A 23,459-nucleotide genomic window follows, 5' to 3' on the forward strand; every position below is an offset into this window, starting at 1 on the left:
TAAGATTAAATGTCAAATTATCATTAGCTGAAGAAATTAAGAGAGGAAGAAGGCTAACCACATGTATTTAACATCTTATATCAATGTACTATTTATTTTCAGAGTGGACACCACTTTTATATTATTCCACTTCTAGTATTTTTCAGCAAGTCATTTCATAGCTTTATTGTAGATGCGTTCTGTATATGACACAACATTTCTAACACTTTCATTTGAGAATAGCTATAACTCCAACTATATCAACATGTATTTCAGAGTATGTACACACACACACACACACACACACACACACACACATACATGACATTAGTGTTATCCTATAGTAAGTCCCCATAAGATTAAAGGGAGTAGCTAGGGATAACCTGGCTTTGGTAAATTTGCTAGAGGTAACAGTACTGATATCATCATCACTTTTACTGAAACCCATGCAGTGGTCTATGTGGAATATTACATTATGAATAGCATAGCACACATAAAATTAAAAGGTTGACATCTTTTTGAGATTTCAATGAATCATTCCCTTCATTAGATTTCCTTAGATATAGTATATTACCTAAGGGAAATCAGCAAACTCAATGATCAAGCCAGCAAAGGTGAGCATAATAAGCCCCGTAACATTAGGCTTTCTAACTGGGTAAGAAAAGACCACTGATTATTTTAACCTACTGAAAGACACTTCACATCTGTTCGATGTCATATCTATGTTCAATGTCAACCAACAAGGACCACTGTGATTAGTAACTGAGAGACCAGATTATACACCTAAATTAGAGTGTTGTGTATTCTGTCCATTAAAGAATAATTCTCAAGACGTTTTACTGGCCACTGAACTGAAGATTGACTACTGTCTCCTGCAGCAAATTTTTTTTGGCAATGTGGATTAGCACCTTTACTCTCCAAATCAGTGTTTCCCAAACTTTTCAGAGTGCAGCCCACAGTGAGTTATATACTTCAGATGATGACACGATACACACATACACTGATGCTGACACGTCATGAATTAATACTTACCATCACCTCATGGGAAGGACTACGATACATTTTACTCTCTTTAACTTCCTAATTTTAAAATGCTGTTCCTAACCTATTAGATTTGAAAAGTGACAGTTTGAAAATTCCTGCTGTAGACTATAGGGTGAAATAAGAACATCTGGGTTGTAATTCTGCTACTACTTCTGTGCCTCAAGTATATCTCTTATAAAATGCTGGTTTGATTCCATGTTCTTAAGGTTCCTCCACTCACTAGCATTCTAAAATAGCAGAAAATAAATTGTCAGGGGAAAAATAAGAGAGAGAGAGAGAGACAGAGAGAGAGTCAGAAAATAAACATCAGAAGTGTGGGCAAAGATTTAAAATTACAGTGTTTTTTGGTTAGTAGCTAAAAACTGGAAAGAAGCTACAGGTCCAACTACAGGAGATTAGATAAAATACATGCAGGCATTAAAAATTTTGTAGCAAATCATTCAATTACATGAAAAAACACAAAACTGGTCAAATTACTAATAGAGCATGGCCCCAATTTTGGAAAAGTATATAATAAATAAGAAATATATATGTAAAGGATATATACAAAATGTTAACACTGGTTATCTCTGGATTGTGTGGTAATGGGTGATTTGGGATTCCTTCATTATTCTTTTCCTTATTTTACAAATTTTCTCCAATGCACAAATATTACCTTTACAATCTGAAAGAAAAACAATGAGTAATATTGGAGAGTAAAAATACAACACAAATCTGGAAAATAAGAACCTAAAAAGGTTGCCTGAGGACCTGAGCAACAAAACACACTCCCTGTTTAATGTGCTTTAAGACAGCAAGATGACCACGACAGGCCTAAAGGCTTTTGAGATGGCCCTGGCCACAAAAATGGAATGTAGGATACATTACACAGAGACCACCACGTTACAGAAATACCACATGCTCTGACTGACATCTTGTGAAAGCACAAAGCCGAGTGTGCATAATGCAGCAAAATATAAGCTCCCCAATGAGGAAAGTAGTATGAGATGTTTGACAAATGAAGAAGAGAACTACCAAAAGTCAAAATCAGTAGCCAGATTAAAAAGTTGGAAACCAAGTTATTGAAGCTGACAAAAATAAGGATATGAGTAGACAGCACCCGTAAGACTTTAAATACATTCGTGTAAGGGGTTTAGAAGTTCTACAACTGTTCTATTTCTCATGCACTGCAACACAACAAACCTCTCTTTATTTATTTATTGCACTCTATTTATTTATTGCACTTCCAAAGAATTACAAATACTTTGCCTCAAATTTTCAGTAAGATAGTAAATAAACATACAATGAATAAACAGAAGAAAAGCAAATAAATAGTCTTTAAGACCATTATGCTCAAGGACCAGTTTTAACTGAGTAACCTCAAGTGGGATGGGGTGGGGGCAGGATCATTACCTCCTGGATGCTTTTCTTACTTTCCTCCTCCTCTGCAGCCATGCTTTTACTTCAGGGGTGGATTCTGGAGTAGGCTTTGTGTGATCAATGGTGTATATATCCTTTCCTTGTTTCCAAAGCTGGTATCTGTCTGGTTGAAATTTCCTCACAAAGATATCCATAGAAATTTTCACCATGTCTTTCCTGCAAGTGCACTGAAACACAATGGGGTTGGAGTGCTTTAGACATTCTGGTAACTACATAAAGTCACATTGAGTTGTTCTTTGAGTGTACCATACATGAATTCTTAGTCACTACATAATTAAAAATAATGTTCTCTATTTTCAAACATTCAGTGAGTAATAAACTCAATTTCTCCTGAATGGAGGTGACAATCTGTATATTCACATCTATAAATGAGAATAAGATGTTAAAATGCATTGCATAGTTCTTGGAAAGTGTATCAAGAACAACTGAAAGGAAAGAGCACACATTTGAAAGCATACCTACAAAGAAGGAATACCCTTCCAGCACAAGGATGCATCACTGCACTGAATATTATACAAAAGAAAATCTAGGTTGGCAATGAATAAAAGTAGCTAATAAATGTGTGGTTAGAATAATTTAACCAATAGATTGAAATAAATTTTCTCCAAGACACATATTAATCACCTTAATGTTTATTAACAAATACACTCTCACAAAGTAACCAACAATTAGGAGCAAATAGTCTCTTCTACATCATATCACATGAAACACCCAGCATCATCTGTACAATCATATCCATTAGGAAGAACAGTATTAAGGTAAGAAGTTCAAAGAAAAGATTATTTTGAACCCACTAGAACTTCCATCCTCATGAATGCATAGTTAGCAGTCATTAGAAAGTTTCCTATAAAGACCTTACACAGGTTAAAGTGTGTCCAGACTAATACTCCAGGCAGGCAGAATTTAACCAGTGAAACAGAGGTAGGAACTCAAAGATGGAACTAATATACCTTTAATCTCCCTTACACACCTGGCAATAGACTGATTGACTCCACAACAGACTTGAAACTGTAAATCTTTCAATACTTTGGGAAAACAATTATCATCTCTATGCAAATTAATTTAAAATTTCCTAATAACCTCCCATTCAAAACTTCCTCTACAGAGTTCCAATCTTGACTTGAAAGTTCAAGAAAAAGGAAAAATCAGAACATTTCAGGACATGGCTAATAGTCTAATATGCTGAAAAGCAACTTCTCCAACTTCCAAAAAAATTCTGCTGTTATATGTTATGATAATCCTTCTGTTCTCCTATATTCACAATCAACATTTCCTAATCCCTCCCTTCCCTTTGACCCCTAGAAATCCAGTCTGTCATCATCTACAATTAGCTCTTCACCTACCTGCATAAATCGTCTTACCAGGACACCTTCACTGTCAGACACTGAAACTTAGTATAACAAAGCTAACTAATTTCCCTGCCTGCAGTCTCTCGGAGCTCCAATTCATCTTCATAGCTGTCACTTTAATCTCCCTCAAATATCTCATAATCTTTCATTTCCGAGTTCAATACGGTATAGTATTCTGCTTTGCCTTTAAAATAAAGTCTAATGTTCTGAACCTGGCATTCAAGACCTCTTAAGCTTTATCTCCACTAGTGAGACATCCAGGTTTCTCTTCCACTGCAAGTCAAATGAATATTCCTATTCAACCCCAAAGCAAAGTCACTATGAGCCTCCTTACCTCAATACTTCTGATCCTACCACAAAGCCTTCCAGCTCACCATTCTGCCATCCAAAGAAAATTCATCCTAAACACTGAATGCAAATTGTACCAATTATCCTTCTGAATGGAGTACTATTTATCTACATCACTGCTTTCTATTATTAGTTAAGTACAGGCAGACTTCATTCTATTACATATTGCTTTATTGCACTTTCCTCTAACACACTTTGCAGATAAAGTGCTTTCAGCAAATTGAAGGTTTGTGGCAACTATGCATCAAGTCGATCAATTTTTCCTACAGCATTTTCCAACAGCAGTTGCTCTCTTCATATCTCTGTGTTACATTTTGGTAATTCTCAACATTTCAAACTTTTTCATTATTAGGGTGATCTGTGATCACTGATTACTGATGTTACTACTGCAAAAAGAATAAAACTTGCTGAAGGCTCAAGTGATCGTTAACTTTTTTTAGCAATAGAATATTTTCTAATTAAAATATATATTGCACATAATAGAGTGCAATATAGTGTAAACATAACTTTTATATGCACTGGGGAACCAAATAATTTGTGTGACTCGCTTTTTCTGGGGAAAGGAAATGAATCCCCAATCTCTGAGGCATGCCTATAAAAAGAGAGTTTTGAGTCATTTTTAAGTCTTCCTGGCTCAGAAATACGGAAAATGAGGATCATTAGATATTTGAAGATATTTTGCTTTAAGATGCAACCTTTCACTAAAGGAAGAAATGAAATTTAGACTCACCTGCAGAAATTCTCTTATTTGAGTACAGTGTTACTAATATTTGCTTTGTGGAAAAACAAGGAGTGGATAATATTGATACTATAAGTTGCCTTGGCATCAAAGAATTTTGTGTTACATTTTAATTTACTATCCCTCTCTCCTGGAAGTCTTGAATTTTGTACACATACAACACGATCCATTGCTCAACTGATTCTCTGACTCAGTACAAGAATTTATGTCCTAAGTTATAGAAACAGATAACAAATTAATGGTTGCCAGGGTTAAGGGAAGAAATGACAGTGAGAGGGAAGCAGGGGGGTTCAGGTATACAAGGCAATGTGAGGGATCCTTGCAGTGGTGGAAATATTCTGTATCTTGACTCTATCACTGCCAATATCCTCTTTTCCTATATTGTACTATAGTTACGCAAGAAATTAGCATCAGGGTAACAGGGTAAAGGATACACAGGATCTATGTGTCTTATTTTTAGCAACTGGATATGAATCTACAATTATCTAAAGATAAAACATTTAAGAAAAAAATAAACCCCAAGACTTCCTTAAAAACATACATATATATATGTTTAACCTTCAATTTTAAATATTCAGAATGCAGGCATAAAATACCCAAAATAATGCAAGGGAACAATGCCAGAGTCGAAAATAGTTGAAAGTGAAAGTGAAGTTGCTCAGTCCTGCCGGACTCTTTGAGACTCCATGGCCAGTAGCCTGCACCAAGCTTCTCCTTCCATGGGATTTTCAAGGCAAGAGTACTGCAGTGGGTTGCCACTTCCTTCTCCAGGGAATCTTCCCAACCAGGGATGGAACCCAGGTCTCTCACATTGTAGACAGACGCTTTACCGACTGAGCCACCAGGGAAGTCCAAAAATAGCGGAAGTAAACTTTAAAAGCACAGAGAAAATCTGCTTTTGTCAGTAGTGACAATTAACACATTCATCTAAAGCCCTAAAGATTACTAACAACATTTAATAGAATGTGCAATGTGACTTTACTAGCATAAAGAATGGAAGACATTAACAATCCCATTTAGGAACAAAGAAATTACAGACTACATATTGGTACAAAAAGCAATAACAGGTAATAACTCTCAAGGAAGGTATTTTGGATATGAATTCAAAACACTAATAGAGATGGCTTTTCTTACTGTTTCTTTTAAGAGTATACCTATTGTTTATGCAATATGCAATGTATGCAATGCTAAGTTCATATTTAAAGGGAGTTGTCAGGAGTCTTTAACCACAGAACTCTTCCATATTTCACTACTCTAAGACTTGTTACACAGAATGATGATTATTCGTTCCTGTCTCCCGGGAAGTCGAATTCATGCTGTTATTTATACTGAAAACCAGCAATCTAATTTCAAGATGAAAATGTTTCTAAAAATCAGCAACTTTCTAAGGTTGCAAATACTAAGCTAGTCATCTGAATTGTAGTATTGGAAATTTCATATAACCACAATATATTACTAATAAAATAAGAAGCTGAGGCTTAATAAAAAAAAAAAACAAAAAAAAACTAAGGTATTACTTGAACATATTCTCTTTGTTCAAGAGAGGGGGAGGCGGGGAGGAGCTTTCACGTGCAAATATCTGATAAGGAAGACTTTGAAGGTATGCAAACATCTGAAATTATTCTGCTTTCCAGTCTATTTATAATAATTAAGTGGTAATTAAGAAGGAACTGAGGAAAGGGACTTCCCTGGTGACCCAGTGGCTAAGATTTCACATTTCCAATGCAGGGGGCCCCAGACTGATCCCCCTGGTCAGGGAACTGGATGCCACATGCCACACCTAAGAGTCTGTATGCCACAACAAAGACCCGGGGCAGCCAAATACGTAAATAAAAAATAAATATTAAACAATAAAAAAGGTACTAAGGCAAGAATAACTTAAAATAAGATAACAAACCTGGTAAGCCACTTGATGTGGCTGTTATGGGTTAAATTGTATCTCCCCTCCACCCCCAAAAAGGTCTATGTTGAAGTTCTAACCCCAGTACATCAGAATACAGACCTACTTTGGAGACAGGGTTAAGGCAGAAGTAATTACATACAGTGTTACTGAGTAGAGTGGACCCTTAATCCAGTAGGACTGGTGCCCATATCAAAAAAGAAGAGGCACAGACATGCAGGGAAGAAAGCCATGTAAAAATGGAGGCACAGATTAGAGTAATGCATCTACAAGGCAAGGGCCATCAAGGAGTAACTCTGCCATCAGGAAGAAGCCTGAGAGGGTCTCAGAGGGAGGAGAGAACTACAGGTACCTTGATTTTGGATTTTTGGCCTCCAGAACCCTGAGGCAATAAATTTTTGTTGTTGTAATTCACCCAGTTGGTGGCTCTATTACAGCAGTCCAAGGGAACTAATACAAATTTTTGGAACTAGGAAGTACAGCACTTCTATAACAACCAGCTTAAAATGTAGAGTGGCTTTGGAGAGGAAAAGAGTAGAGAAGGCTTTCATCATCATAGACTATACATATAATATATATATAATGAAGAACAGAGTACCGCTACATGTGCTAAATGTGCTTCTGGCAAGGTCTCGGAGGTAAATGAGGAGTATGGTATTGGACACTGGAGGACAGGTGATCCCTGTTGTGAAAAGAGGAAAAGTTGTGTTATGTTGGGTGAAAGGTAGAACTTAAAAATTACAAACTTGGAAATTGAGATTTCCCATGAAAGTATGGAAGGTTCAGCTTTGCTTGCCTTGTCTGCTTAATGTAAGACAGAAGAAAGAAAGAAACTGAGGAAGGAACTACTAAGCAAAAAAAAAAAACCAGTTTAGAAAATTCTCAGCCTATCCACAGAGTATATTCTGGAGACTGGGCCAGTGGTTTGGCTGGATAGACGTTTGCTAAAGAGATTAGGCATGTGAATCATGGGTCAGATCAACCATCTCAGCAGAAGCCAGGAATGGAGATGTGATTATCCAGGAAAGGCCTGTGGAGGATACTCTTGTGTGATGGCTTGGATACCCCTGAGGTGCAAAGAAGACCAACCAAGTTCGTGATGGCCTTATATTAGAAGAAATAATGCCAGCCTGAACTGAAAATGACAAAGACAGGATGAAATGAAGGAAGAATCACTAACAGGACAACTCACAAGGAAGAGTACTGAGCCAACAGTCCTCTGTACCATCTGTCACAGAAGCAAAAAGACTCTTATATGGAACATATAGGAAGATGCTGCCATATGTTTTATTTAAGATATATTAATGGAGGCCCGCCTGCAATGGAGGAGACACAGGAGATGAGGGTTCAATCCCTGCATTGGGAAGATCCCCTGGGGAGGAAATGGCAACCCACTCCAGTATTCTTTCCTTTTTTTTTTTTAACCCTCCCTCCCCCCACTCAAGTATTCTTGCCTCAAAAGTCCCATGGACAGAGAAGCCTAGTGGGCTACAGTCCATAGAGTCGTAGAGTCAGATACGACTGAGCGACTAAGTATGCACAACAGAAGTATTCAATAAAGCAGTAAACCCATTCATGTTAAATTTTTCTGAATAACATAAACCCACAAATGATTACTATCCAATCAACAGTATGCTAGTAATACATAAAAATAACATTATTTCTTTTAAAATTCTATATTGGATTATAATGCCTTGGAAGAGGAGGAAAAAGAAAGCATGACAACAGTTTGTTGAGAAACTACAAAACCCATAATGCAGCATACTCTGACACTTAAAAATTGGACTCAAATTCCAGCTTCAACACTAACCAGCCATGTAACCTTGATCAAGTTATTAAATGTCTCTGTGCCTCAGCTACCTCATTTGAAAAACAGAGCATAACAATGGTAACTACCTCACAAGGACTAAGCTTTTTGTATCTGTAAAATAGACTGTTGTCAACTACAAGATGGCACTTACCAAGAGCTTTGCCACTTCAGTATCTTGCCTTGACAGCCCCATGAACAATATGAAAAGGCAAAAAGATAGGACACTGAAAGATGAACTCCCCAGGCTGGTAGGTGTCCAATATGCTACTGGAGAAGAGTGGAGAAATAACACTAGAAAGAATGAAGAGACGGAGCCAAAGAGAAAACAAAGCCCAGCAATGGATGTGACTGGTGATGCAAGTACAGTCTGATGCTGTAAAGAACAATATTGCATAGGAGCCTGGAATGTTAGGTACATCAGTTCAGTTCACTCGCTCAGTCGTGTCCAACTCTTTGCGACCCCATGAATCGCAGCACGCCAGGCCTCCCTGTCCATCACCAATTCCCGGAGTTCACTCAGACTCACATCCATCCAGTCAGTGATGCCATCCAGCCATCTCATCCTCTGTTGTCCGCTTCTCCTCCTGCCCACAATCCCTCCCAGCATCGGAGTCTTTTCCAATGAGTCAACTCTTCGCATGAGGTGGCCAAAGTACTGGAGTTTCAGCTTTAGCATCATTCCTTCCAAAGAAATCCCAGGGCTGATCTCCTTCAGAATGGACTGGTTGGATCTCCTTGCAGTCCAATGGACTCTCAAGAGTCTTCTCCAACACCACAGTTCAAAAGCATCAATTCTTCGGCACTCAGCCTTCTTCACAGTCTAACTCTCACATCCATACATGACCACAGGAAAAACCATAGCCTTGACTAGATGGACCTTTGTTGGCAAAGTAATGTCTCCGCTAATCAAGGCAAACTGTAAATGGTCAAACAGGAGATGGCAAAAGTAAACATCAACATTTTAGGAATCAGTGAACTAAAATGGACGGGAATGGGCGAATTTACCTCAGATGACCATTATATGTTCTACTGTGGGAAAGAATCCCTTAGAAGAAATGGAGTAGCCCTCATAGTCAACAGAAGAGTCCGAAATGCAATACTTGGATGCAATCTCAAAAATGACAGAATGATCTCTGTTTCCAATGCAAACCATGCAATATCACAGTAATCCAAGTCTATGCCCCAACCAGTAATGCTGAAGAAACTGAACGGTTCTATGAAGACCTACAAGACCTTATAGAACTAACACCCAAAAAAGATGTCCTTTTCATTATGGGGGCCTGGAATGCCTAAGTAGGAAGTCAAGAGATACCTGGAGTAACAGGCAAATTTGGCCTTGGAGTACAAAATAAAGCAGGGCAAAGGTTAGCAGAGTTTTGCCAAGAGACTGCACAAGTCATAGCAAACACCCTCTTCCAACAACACAAGAGAAGACTCTACACATGGACATCAGCAGATGGCTAATATCAAAATCAGACTGATTATATTCTTTGCAGTCAAAGATGGAGAAACTCTATACAGTCAGTAAAGACAAGACCAGGAGCTGACTGTGACTCAGACTGTGACTCAGATCATGAACTCCTTATTGCCAAATTCAGACTTAAACTGAAGAAAATAGGGAAAACCACTAACCATTCAGGTATGACCTAAATCAAATCCCTTACGATTATACAGTGGAAGTAACAAACAGATTCAAGGGATTAGATCTGATCGACAGAGTGCCTGAAGAACTATGGACAGAGGTTCCTGACATTGTACAGGAGGCAGTGATCAAGATCATCCCCAAGAAAAAGAAATACAAAAAGGCAAAATGGTTGTCTGAGGAGGGCTTACAAATAGCTGTGAAAAGAAGAGAAGCAAAAGGCAAAGGAGAAAAGGAAAGATACACCCATTTGAATGCAGAGTTCCAAAGAATAGCAAGGAGAGATAAGAAAGCCTTCCTCAGCGATCAATGCAAAGAAATAGAGGAAAACAACAGAATGGGAAAGACTAGAGATCTCTTCAAGAAAATTAGAGATACCAAGGGAACATTTCATGCAAAGATGGGCACAATAAAGGACAGAAATGGTATGGACCTAACAGAAGCAGAAGATATTAAGAAGAGGTGGCAAGAATACACAGAAGAACTATATAAAAAAGATCTTCATGACCCAGATAACCACGATGGTGTGATCACTCACCTACAGCCAGACATCCTAAAATGTGAAGTCAACTGGGCCTTAGGAAGTATCACTACGAACAAAGCTAGTGGAGGTGATGGAATTTTAATTGAGCTATTTCAAATCCTAAAAGAGGATGCTATTAAAGTGCTGCACTCAATATGCCAGCAAATTTGGATAACTCAGCAGTGGCCACAGGACTGGAAAAGGTCACTTTTCATTCCAATCCCAAAGAAAGGTAATGCCAAAGAATGGTCAAAATACCGCACAATTCCAATCATCTCACACACTAGCAAAGTAATGCTCAAAATTCTCCAAACCAGGCTTCAACAGTATGTGTACTGTGAACTTCCAGATGTTCAAGCTGGATTTCAAAAAGGCAGAGGAACCAGAGATCAAATTGCTAACATCCAATGAATCATCGAAAAAGCAAGAGAGTTCCAGAAAAACATCTACTTCTGCTTTATTGACTACACCAGAGAGAATCTACTCTTGAGAGACTCCCTTGGACTGCAAGGAGATCTAACCAGTCCATCCTAAAGGAAATCAATCCTGAATATTCATTGGAAGGATGATGCTGAAGCTGAAACACCAATACTCTGGCCACCTGATATGAAGAACTGACTCACTGGAAAAGACTGATGCTGGGAAAGATTGAAGGCAGGAGGAGAAGGGGACGAAAAAGGATGAGATGGTTGGATGGCATCACCGACTCAATGGACATGAGTTTGAGCAAACTCCAGGAGTTGGTGATGGACAGAGAGGCCTGGAGTTCTGCAGTCCATGGGGTCGCAAAGAGTTGGACATAACTGAGTGACTGAACTGAACTGAAGATGAAGAGCACTGCCAACGACTGACTAGCAAAGGCATTTGCCATCTGCCTCTATGGAGATTGAACCCCATGCTGCTGTAGCTGCTGACCTTCAACAACCCCTGAGGGAATTCAGGGTTGAGTGAGGCACTCTGTGCTCCAGGGAATCTGGTAGGACAGATGTTTTAGATAGTTGGATATTTTTAGGAACAGATTTTATGATCTCAATCTTTGCATCTCCTCATATCTACAGAACCAATAAATCCCTTCATGACATCAGATCCTCATGACTAACAAAAAAACTTTTGTAAAATGAGTGCTTCACGGTATCAAACTCCCCTTTCATCAAAACATTATATACTGACTTTCCCCCACTGCTGCTTTGGAGCAGTCTCTCAGAGCTATCTGAGATGCCGCCTCCTGGGCTGCAGTCCTCATTTTGCCCCCAATATAACTCACAACTCTCAAGTGTACATCTTTTTTTAGTCGACACTGCTATAAATGCTATATATGACTATTGTTTTAAATAGGATAGAAAGTGAAAGTGTTAGTCACTCAATCGTGTCTCTTTGCAACCCTGTGGACTGTAGCCCGCCAAACAGGATAAGCATTATACAAAGTGCTTTAAGTTGGTCTGACAACAAGAATACAGAGGTTCCTAGTGTTATCAAGAATCAAGAGCAACTATGGACTTGTAATGGACTGAGAAACAGTGTGAGAGGACTGGGCCCTCGTCAAGGGTGGAAATCAGTGCAGTGCACATCCAGCCCCTGGATGGCTCCTATCAGACCAACTCCTTGGCTTCCCCTCTTGGAGAAACAACAGAAACTGAAGGCTCAATAGATGCCAGGTGGAAATAAGATGAGTGTAGAGGTGGAATTCATTTCTCTATTGTATTCCTCTAAAATAGGTGTCTTATAAGAGGTTGGTGTTAGATGGTTCCATGTATGTAGTTTCAAGAGACATGAGATGCTAGCCACTTGTATCTCAGAGTTAAAAAGTAATTTTCTGTACATACACAGGAAAATATTCTTTTTTACACATAAAGTTCCAATGAATGTCAGTTATAGCATATCACAGCCCAAAGAGGATAAGTAATATTCAAATTTTTCACATAAATCATTAACTTCCCAACAAATATAAAAAAAGGGACCAACGCATAGGATGAAACAGATTTACTGAATTAGACAATCAAAAAGAGAAGAGCCAATGATGGCAAGCTCTTGTTATGAATATATATGTGTTCAATGAAGCATATATTGCAGTCTTCTACTGACACATGAGTAGTCGGTGTATCTTAAAACCAAAGAGCACTGTAAGAAAATGTCTAATTGCACTGAACAATTACAAATCCCAGTCTGTGCAGTCAGTATGGTAACATGTGCCCATGAGGACTTGAAAATGACTCACATTTTAAAAACACAACTAGCACATCAATACCTATTTCCTTCAAAAATTCAAATCAACAATTGGAAAAGTTAGGTTTTTATCAAAATCTGGTCTCCCCCAGAAAATTAATGTTTTTGAAGGTTATTGGTTATCTTCAAGGCACAACCAAATTACATTAGTTTACAACATTCAGAAAAACTGTCTTACAACTCCAAACACAGAAGTTCTGAAAATATGGGACTGTGTTTCAAATGGCAAAGTGCCAGACATTCATGGAACCACCATTCACTTACTTTGAGAGCCCAAAAGTTTGTACACTACAACTTGCCCTTTAAAAGAACTTCATAAATAAATAATAAAGGGAAGAGAAACAGTCTCAATTTCGTTGATTTCTAACAACACACTGTTCTTAGTCATGACAATAAGAATTAAGAATGTTATTAACATAATTTGATACAACAATCCATTACTGTTTAAGTAGTCACAAAGATACTACCTAGAGTAAAGTATTAGGGATAACGACCTCTTTTTAACAAAGAAAGTGACTGATGATGATAACTAATTTATTTATTTATTTTTTTTTTTGATGATAACTAATTTAGAGTTAAAAGCAGTAACTAGCCCGAAATACAATTATATTCGAAACCATAAAACTAGCTTTTATAGTAACAGATAATTTAATATTCAGTATGTTCATATAATTCATGGCGGGGGTGGGGGGGATGTTTATCAACTCTTCACAATAATTCTGAAAGGTAGAAACAAGTATCGCATTCCCATAAGAGGACACTGAGGCCAACCAAGGTCATCTAACCAGTAAGTGAGTATACACACAGGTCTGAGTACAAACATATGCTATTACGTTTCTTTGCTTCCTTTTTTCCCTTTAAACATTTACCATCCATTTAGTGTGTGCCAAACATTATCACAGAAATGAGTGACTGAGGTTGATATAATCTCATATCCAAGTCTATGCTGTCAGTAGGTAACGTGGCCATTAGCACTTGAAATGTGGTTAGTATGAACCAAGATGTGCTGTGTGTTAAATTATACAGATTCAAAGACTTGAAAAGAAAAAAAAGGATATAAGGTATGTTAATAATTTTTCACATTACATACTGAAATGTACAAATGAATATAAATTTTGCATATATGTTTTAGGTTAAATGAAAAGTGTATTTAAAATTTTTTCTTTAATTCAGACAATTTTAAGGCTAGAGTATCAAGAGAAATCTTGAACTACAGAATGTGGGTATACAATGGAAAGGGAGAATCTTTCTTAACCAGATATTTTAACCAGCTAATCAAAAATTTATCCTTTATTCTTCTAGGCTTACACCTCTTTCATTCCTTCCTATTTTTTTAACACTTTTATCTTTTTTCTTTTCTGTTTTTAACCCTTTTATCTGTTTTCAACTTTGTCATGTCCAGAGCCTAAAAACTCTCCATTCCCCCTACATGTGAAAAATAGCCATCACTGAAACAAACTACGCTTCTATCAATGCACTGGCACTCCAGAATCTTCACCTTCATCTCACAACTACATAACATATACTCATCAATACAGATGAAGTGGGTTTCCACTGAATCATACCAAACTTAAAGAAGAGAAAGGCCAGCTCTTTGGAAAACTGTCACAATACTAACTTATTATATTTGCAGGATTCCAGGAACCCCAGACTTTTTCCTGTACACTTATGCTTAGTTTTTTCTCATTTCAAATAGGAATGGGGAACAATATTTTCCAATATCCACTCAAATTTTTAAGGTAGTACTTCTGGATCAGTATTTTCTGGCATTATGTTCCAAACATAATGAACATAAGAATAGTCATTCAGTTCTTATGAAACCAACTGATTATTTTAACAGAAAGATGGCCTAATTTAAATGGTTATTAATCATTAAATAAAATAATTTTAGAAAACAGATGCTTATACAGTTAATGAAGCCAATGTCTATTGACGGGATATTATTCTACTATTTGTAGAAGTATCTAACCTATTGAGATACAACAAAAATTTCTGAAGGAAATTTTGTTCTTTTATGTTCACCATAAAGTTAAGAGCATATATGTATTTAATATTTACAGTTAAATACTTTTATTGTATTTAATGGGCTGATTAACTGTAAAAATGTAATGGAACCTATTTATATTGAAATTATTCCAGATAAACTTCAAAAAATAAGTAAAATCTTCTTCTTCTGTAGTCCATTCTTTGTATTATCATAAAATTTTCATTGACAGCTACAAATCTGAATAGAATTTCACCCTGCTTGGAGTACTCCAAACAGACCGTTAGGTAGCTCAAAACTGAATTACGTTAGAAAAGGGGGAATTCAGAATCAGTATAACAAATACAGATAAATATTATATACCGAGCGACTTCCCTTTCACTTTTCACTTTCATGCATTGGAGAAGGAAATGGCAACCCACTCCAGTGTTCTTGCCTGGAGAATCCCAGGGACCGCAGAGCCTGGTGGGCGGCCGTCTATGGAGTCACACAGAGTCGGACATGACTGAAGTGACTCAGCAATCATATAAATTATGCTAAGCTAAAGAAATCAGGTATTTAAAAAGTTCACACTGGTGATTATTCCACCTGATTAATGAATACAACTATGTTTAATATAATGGATAAAAAGTAGCCATACTGCTCTACTTGTTGAAACTGACTACAGCTCTTCTGTTTATTAGCTGAGTAAAAGTAGGTAAGCCTTGAACTCTGCATCATCTCTCTCACATAAAAATGTTCTCTCACAGGGGGTTCAAAAATTTTTAAGTGTGTTAACACACTTGGATCAACTTGAGCTCTTTAAAAAAGATTATGATTATGATCTCCCCAACTCTCTTCCCCGCAAAAAAACTAAGAAAGACTCAAAATGCTGTTGTAAAGCAATGTAATGTTTTAAAGTTTAAGTCTGGACTCAAACATATATTTTTCAGAACACATTTTCAAAGATAGTAGAGCCACATGATTCTTGAGCTCATTCTTTAAATGAGTTTAAGAAAAAAAAATGCATAAAACCAATGTAAGAGTAGAACAGAAAAGGCCTCCTGCCAGTTTCTATCTATGGAACATCTTTTAAGCACCCATCACTATATGCCCAAATGGGCTTCTCCCCTTGGTAATAATATGGATATACTTGGTATAATACGGATTTACTTCCTCTGTACACGTTTTCACTCATTGCTCATTTATACATGTACCCTCTTCACAAATAATTTTGGGAGAAAATTATTATAATTACTTTATAATTTATTATTTCAATATAAAAAAGTTTTTAAATATTTAGAATTAATTAAGATAAAAGATAGATAGCATATTAAACAGCAGAGATATTACTTTGCCAACAAAGATCTGTCGAGTCAAGGCTATGGTTTTTCCAGTGGTCATGTATGGATGTGAGAGTTGGACTGTGAAGAAAGTTGAGCGACAAAGAATTGATGCTTTTGAACTGTGGTGTTGAGAAGACTCTTAAGAGTCCCTTGGACTGCAAGAAGATTCAACTAGTCTATCCCAAAGGAGATCAGTCCTGAGTGTTCATTGGAAGGACTGATGCTGAAGCTGCAACTCCAATACTTTGGCCACCTCATGTGAAGAGTTGAGTCATTGGAAAAGACCCTGATGCTGGGAGGGATTGGGGGCAGGAGGAGAAGGGGACGACAGAGGATGAGATGGCTGGATGGCATCACCGACTCGATGGACATGAAGATGAACTCCGGGAGTTGGTGATGGACAGGGAGGCCTGGCATGCTGTGATTCATGGGGTGGCAAAGAGTCGGACATAACTGAGCGACTGAAATGAACTGAACTGAAGATAAATGTAATATCTGAACAGCACTTTGATTTTGATTTTCTGAGTAACATTTCATTTAATATTAGTCAAAGACAAGTAATAGGCCATTTCACCAGATCACATGAAAAGTAAACTATATAATTACATTTACACTGACTGAGCAGTGAGAGAAAAGAAATAACTTTGAGATCAATATTAATCAGCAAACCCAGTATAAAAAGAGTGCAAAGGTCATTTCCTTTGTCCTTATATCCATTAATGAAGCAAGTGCTGCAGGAGACCTGAACATTCCTTGTTTTCCCCAGACTGGTCTGCAGAGTTCCCAGAACTCTGATTTTGTCAAACTGTACAAAACACTTACAGGCTCTGGGAATCCTAGGATACACACACAGAGAAAAAGTCTAAATGTTCTGTTTTCATGGACATGGCGAAGAAAGTAGCTCTAAAATACCCTTAAAGGCCAAAAAGATAATCATAGTCAATAGTAAGAAAGTAGGATACCAGAACTGAATTTCTTACTCTCACTTTAATAAATCATTATTGTGAACTGTTTCAGATACCTTTGCCATATCTGACCTTCCTCTTCCAGTCTATTTTAAATCATGAAAATATACATTGTGTCTTTCCAAGAAGTACATTCTATGTGCCTAGAGGATTCAGTTCAGTTCAGTTCAGTTCAGTCGCTCAGTCGTGTCTGACTCTTTGCAACCCCATGAATCGCAGCACACCAGGCCTCCCTGTCCATCACCATCTCCCGGACTTCACTCAAACTCACATCCATCAAGTCGGTGATGCCAACCAGCCATCTCATCCTCTGTTGTCCCCTTCTCCTCCTGCCCCAAATCCCTCCCAGCACCAGTCTTTTTCAGTGAGTCAACTCTTCGCATGAGGTGGCCAAAGTACTAGAATTTCAGCTTTAGCATCATTCCTTCCAAAGAACACCCAGGATTGATCTCCTTTAGAATGGACTGGTTGGATTTCCTTGCAGTCCGATTAGAGGCACCTAAAAATATTTTTTGAATAAATAATCTTTTATAAATATATGAGGAAACAGAGGCTCAGAGCATTCAATGTGCCTAATGTCAAACTACTAACAAGTAATACGATGCTTACCAGAATCCAGTCTAGAAAAACTCCCATACTCTTAACCAATCTACTGTGGATATTCAAAACCAAACCATTTTTAACACATTTTAAATGGTTTTTAATTTAAATGTGGGCCATATTTTTCCATTCTAAACTTCTTTTTCTATGACCCATAACCAAGTTGAAATTACAGTTGAGAACAAATGCCTGGGTCCCATTATTTTTGCTTTTTATGCATGACATCATGCTGTGTTAACACAGTATATCCAGTCTAGCTAACAACCTTCCTAAATATGTTTCCTCTTCTCCGTCTGCTTTTAATAGGTTCAGATTAATTTCTTCTGAATATTTTCAAGCGTCACCATGCCAGGATATGTCTCCCTTATAAAGTAAGGCAATTATAAAGCAATTTAAGGTATGGGGCTAGCAACTCTATCTTTCTGACCCATGGGAACATTGCTCAAACAAAGAAAAACTATATAGAAAGAAGGGAAATGGATTCAAATAGTTTGCTCCAGGGGTCTCTCAAAAATTCTGTAGGAATTATTTTTAGAATCTCTGTTTCTCAACACTTACCTAAGTATTCTCATAGAAAGGTTAAGGAAGTGCAGAGCTGCAGATATTAAACAATCCACTTTCACTGTGCCATGTAAAACACAGCATGAAACTGAACTCTTTAGTATCAGGGAAGAGATGAAATTACTTTGTTCTGAATTCATGCATTGTATGTCACACTTTATATGGGAGATAAATGTGGGCAAGATGAGATAAAAATAGGGCTCTGCAAAGTCTTAGGGATCTAAGTATTTTATGAATATAAAGATTTGTTCCTAAGAGTCTATAAAATCATATGTGAGAGAGCCAACAGAAATGACACGGAAGTATACAACAGATAATCCTTCTATGATGTTCAGATACACTGACTTTTGAATATTTCAAATATTTTTAATGACTAATTGGAGACAATTAGAAGTTCACCCAGCACCTGGAATGAACCTTAGTAAATAAATCTTCCACTCCGATCATCATAATTCATACATGAAAAACTGAGGCACAAAAACACTAAGTGACTTGCAAGATGTCATAAGAATGCATGAGTGCTAAGTCACTTCAGTCACGTCCAACTCTTTGTGACCCAACGGACTGTCACCCAGCAGGCTCGTCTGTCCGTGGGATTTTCCAGGCAAGAATACTGGAGTGGGTTGCCATTCCTTCCTCCAGGGGATCTTCCTGACCCAGGGATCAAACCTACATCTCTTACATCTCCTGGATTCCTTACCACTAGCACCACCAGGGAGGCCAGTCACAAGGACAGTGAGTGGGAAAAAAGTTTCAAGTGATGCAAGATTCAATATCCTATCAACCATCATCTCTGGTATTTTCAACTTCCCATTCACTGAGCAACTACTAAGCTCACAGGAACACAGTGAGTAATTCAAGGGGCTGAATGCGAAATTAGCCATTTCCCAGGTTTCATGATGGACTACTAGCCATGGTAAAAAAGCATCTGACTAGTGCTGGAGATGTTCACCTCTTCACATCTGAGGAACTGCAGATGAAGGCAACAACCTCTAACCCTCTTTCATCTTTTTTTGTACAGTTCAAACACTAATACCAATGTAGGAAATACGATTCCAAAGTAGTATCATTTTTCTAAAAGGGGAAGACAGGAGCATATTAGGAAAAATATCAGTGAAACAGCCATGTATGCATAACGTAATCCCCAGAATGGAAGCACTGTAGAGTTTCATTGTCCCTCAGTATCCTTGGTAGACTGGCTCCAGAACTGCCCTCAGATACCAACACGTATAGATGCTCAAGTCGCTGGTATAAAATGGGGTAGTATTTGCACATAACCTATGCACATCTTCCCACACACTTTAAATTATTTGCAGACTACTTATAATACCTAAAACAATGTAGTTGCTCTGGAAATAGTTATAAATGCTATATAAATAGTTGGCAAAAAAGAAACTTACAGAATTTTTTTTCCTAACCTTTTCAATTCACAGTTGGTTGAACCCACAGATGTAGAATTCAAGGATTCAGAGAGCTGACTATATATATTAAGGGTACTCTTACTTGATAGAAACAAAAATAACTCACTATTTTTCAAATAAATTCTAGGTTACCATATTTTAAATCTTATATGCCATACTGAATTTTTAATCTATTTTGAGGAAAAAATAAAACCTTTATTTATTTAACAGTCCTGTCATAAACAGTACCCCACACTCATGGCAATCTGATCACACATCTCTTGCCACATAAAAAATCCTCTGCCACTATTCCTAAAACAAGAGACAAATGGATGAAAGCTAACTAGATCAAAAAAATCAATGCCTTTAGGAAGAAGTATAATTTATTTCAGGCTTTCTAATACTAACAATATGGTCAGAAATTTAACATTACATAATAAAAGAAAAACAATTTTGAGGAAATAAGTTTTTGAATTGATTAACAATGGATAGCTTTTCAGCAACACTTCCTTAGAAAACCCCACAGCACTGTAAGTAAATAATGCAGCATCTCAGATTCATTTTGTCCTGCAATTCCTGCATTCCCACTCAAGTGTGAGAATATGTCTGGCACGGCTACTATCTTTTCTCTGTTATTAATTTTGTGAAATGACTTAAAGCAAGGGAAAAAGGCAGATATATATTCTATATGAACCGGTAGAAAAACAAATCGAAGATAGAAAAAATACACCATGCATTTTTTAAGTAGTTCTTCAATTTCTCTCTGGCTAAATTTAGAACACTGTAAATAGGGAAATCAATGGGAAAACATTTCCTATAAGAGGATTCATTATTATTCTAAGAAATTAAGATGGGGAAAACAGGATTTATATCAGTTTAAGTCCAACAAGGATCCAACATGCAGAACTAACTTCCATGACTGTTACTATTAGTTGCTTGACTTTAGATTCAAAATAGCAAAAATGAAGCTGCATTAAATCAATCTGTGACATGTTAAGAATAAATCAAGCCAAAAACTTAGCAACACAGAACTTTAAATATGTAATAAACCTTTTAAAATATGAATAATCTGTGCCAGTAAATTAACTGGGAAATTATCCTAAGAAAATAAATTATTAAAGTACTAGCTTATATTTAAGAATGTTCATCTTGGCAGTGTTTATCAAAGATCTAAAAAAATGTAAAAAAAAATTTCTAGAAACAATAGAGTATTGCTTTAAAAACGCATGGTACAACTTACGGGAAAGCATTTAGAGATATGGGAAAGTACACCCTATAGGTGGATAAAACAGGTTATATGTGATTATGCATATATGGTTTATCTACATATAATGGACATACACATGTGAGAGACAGATCCAGTTCCTTAAATCTGATTTTGGGGACAGCTCTGGGGATGGAGGTGGTGGGCACAACTAGAACTGGGCATGGCATGAGAAGGCTGCTTGGAGTAAAGCCCTATACTTGGAGTAGAAATATCCATAAACAGATGAATCCCTTTCTTAAGAGGCAATTTCTCTCTCTCAACTCTTGATCTCTCTGTATTTATCCAAACCAAAAGTGTTTCATCCCGAGCACCTAGTTCTTTTCTTTCAAGTCACTTATAAAAATTTTAGTCATATGTTTCTATGTCTACTTGGTTAATATCTATTTCTTGCCCTAGAACCTACATTCTGTTAGGACAGGGCTCAGATCTGTTTTACCAATACATAGCACGTGCTCCATAAATACTAACTGAATTACTACGAAACACTAGAATATTGCCTGTAAAGTCAGATGAAAATGAAAATGCAATCTAATGTTGACCTTCAGTTCAATTCAGTTCAGTTCAGTCGCTCAGTCGTGTCCGACTCTTTGCGACCCCATGAATCGCAGCACGCCAGGCCTCCCTGTCCATCACCAACTCCCGGAGTTCACTCAGACTCACGTCCATCGAGTCAGTGATGCCATCCAGCCATCTCATCCTCTGTCATCCCCTTCTCCTCCTGCCCCAATGTCGACCTTACTACATCTGAATTGTTTACTTGCTTTATTTCTATTTACGTAATTTATTTCAAAACTGAGTTACTTGATCATTATGCAGAACCTTTGATCAGAAGACCCCATGGACCCCATGCAACCCCATGGACCCCATGCGACCCCATGGACTATACAATCCATGAAATTCTCTAGGCCAGAATACCAGAGTGGGTAGCCTTTCCCTTCTCCAGGGGATCTTCCCAACCCATGGATGGAACCAGGTTTCCCGCATTGCAGGCAGATTCTTTACCAGTTGAGCCACAAGGGAAGCCCAACTTTCACTATGTAGAACCTTTGATTAGAAGACCTCAAAGTCTTTCATTGGCAAATATGGGGATTCTGCTTTAATTAATGGAAACATGTCACAAACATTAAGGAATCTTTTTTCTTTGTCTAGCAAATGACACATAGGTACAAACTACAACTTAGATTTCTAAATTGATATCCACTTGCTAAGAATTTAGTTATTACAAATAAAATGTAGAAATGTCATTGTTGTAACAATCATTAACAAGCTCTGGACAAGAGAAGTCCTACACCTCCCCAGGGGCAATGGGTCCACTGAATAAAATCTAGAAAGTGATTGGGTAGGATATGCTCTATTTTTACTCTACTACTACTACTAAGTCACTTCAGTCATGTCCGACCCTGTGCGACCCCACAGACAGCAGCCCACCAGGCTCCGCCGTCCCTGGGATTCTACAGGCAAGAACACTGGAGTGGGTTGCCATGTCCTTCTCCAATGCATGAAAGTAAAAAAGAAACTCATAAATCAGTCTAGACATTAAAAAAAAGGCTACATAATAAATGCAATTTTAATGATCTACATTCCCTCACATTCACGTACACTTTTAATGTATTTCAATTCAAACTGGACTGAGTCCAGAAAGTAATCATAAATATAGCCAATATCAGCTTCAAATCCTGCCAACTAATCAAGACCACTTTAAAACACTTCCATCCAACAATGTTTCTGGTGCCAAAAACAAAAAACAAAAACAAACAGCCCCCTATCCCCTACTTATACAACTTACACAATAATCAGAATAAGGATCACTCATCCAGATGTGGGGAAAAGGAAATGGCAACCCATTCCAGTATTCTTGCCTAGGGAATTCCGTGGACAGAGGAGCCTGGTGGGCTGCTGTCCGTGGGGTCGCACGGAGTTGGACACGACTGAAGCAACTTAGTATGCATTCATGCACTGGAGAAGGAAATGGCAACCCACTCCAGTATTCTTGCCTGGAGAATACCAGGGACAGAGGAGCCTGGTGGGCTGCCGTCTATGGTTCCCACAGGGTCGGACACAAGTGAAGCAACTTACCAGCAGCAGAAGCAGCAGCAGCAGCCATATGTGTAATAATAAATTTCAGGGTTTTAGTTTCACTTATTTCCTCAGATGTGATTGCCTACTACAACCCATCAATTGTCAAGAAATAAAAAATCAGGAATGTTCTTCCTTCACTAGTGAATAAACACAAGCTGGAGCAGTGATCCTTTAAATCAAAATGGGAAAACCTCATGGGGTTGGACTGATCTGACTAAATGGAGGGGGAAGGTAAAATCCTAGGGACAGCAGAGTTAAAAACAACACTCATCACTTCAGTTTTGGTCCATTTTGCATTCCAA

General features: G+C 37.6%; 1 protein-coding gene across 6 annotated transcripts in view; it reads right to left on the minus strand.

Moving 5' to 3' along the window:
• The window catches only part of KDM4C (lysine demethylase 4C), a 418,681-nt gene that overhangs the window by 205,645 nt on the left and 189,577 nt on the right, over positions 1 to 23,459 (minus strand). For all 6 annotated transcript variants that reach the window (XM_070794206.1, XM_070794204.1, XM_070794203.1 and 3 more), the window contains one exon: positions 2,416 to 2,609. In XM_070794206.1, the coding sequence (XP_070650307.1) occupies positions 2,416 to 2,609 (194 nt within the window). The remainder of the gene's footprint in view (positions 1 to 2,415; positions 2,610 to 23,459) is intronic.

Source organism: Bos indicus, chromosome 8, assembly GCF_029378745.1.
Source record: "Bos indicus isolate NIAB-ARS_2022 breed Sahiwal x Tharparkar chromosome 8, NIAB-ARS_B.indTharparkar_mat_pri_1.0, whole genome shotgun sequence".
In the NCBI taxonomy this organism is placed as follows: domain Eukaryota; kingdom Metazoa; phylum Chordata; class Mammalia; order Artiodactyla; family Bovidae; genus Bos; species Bos indicus.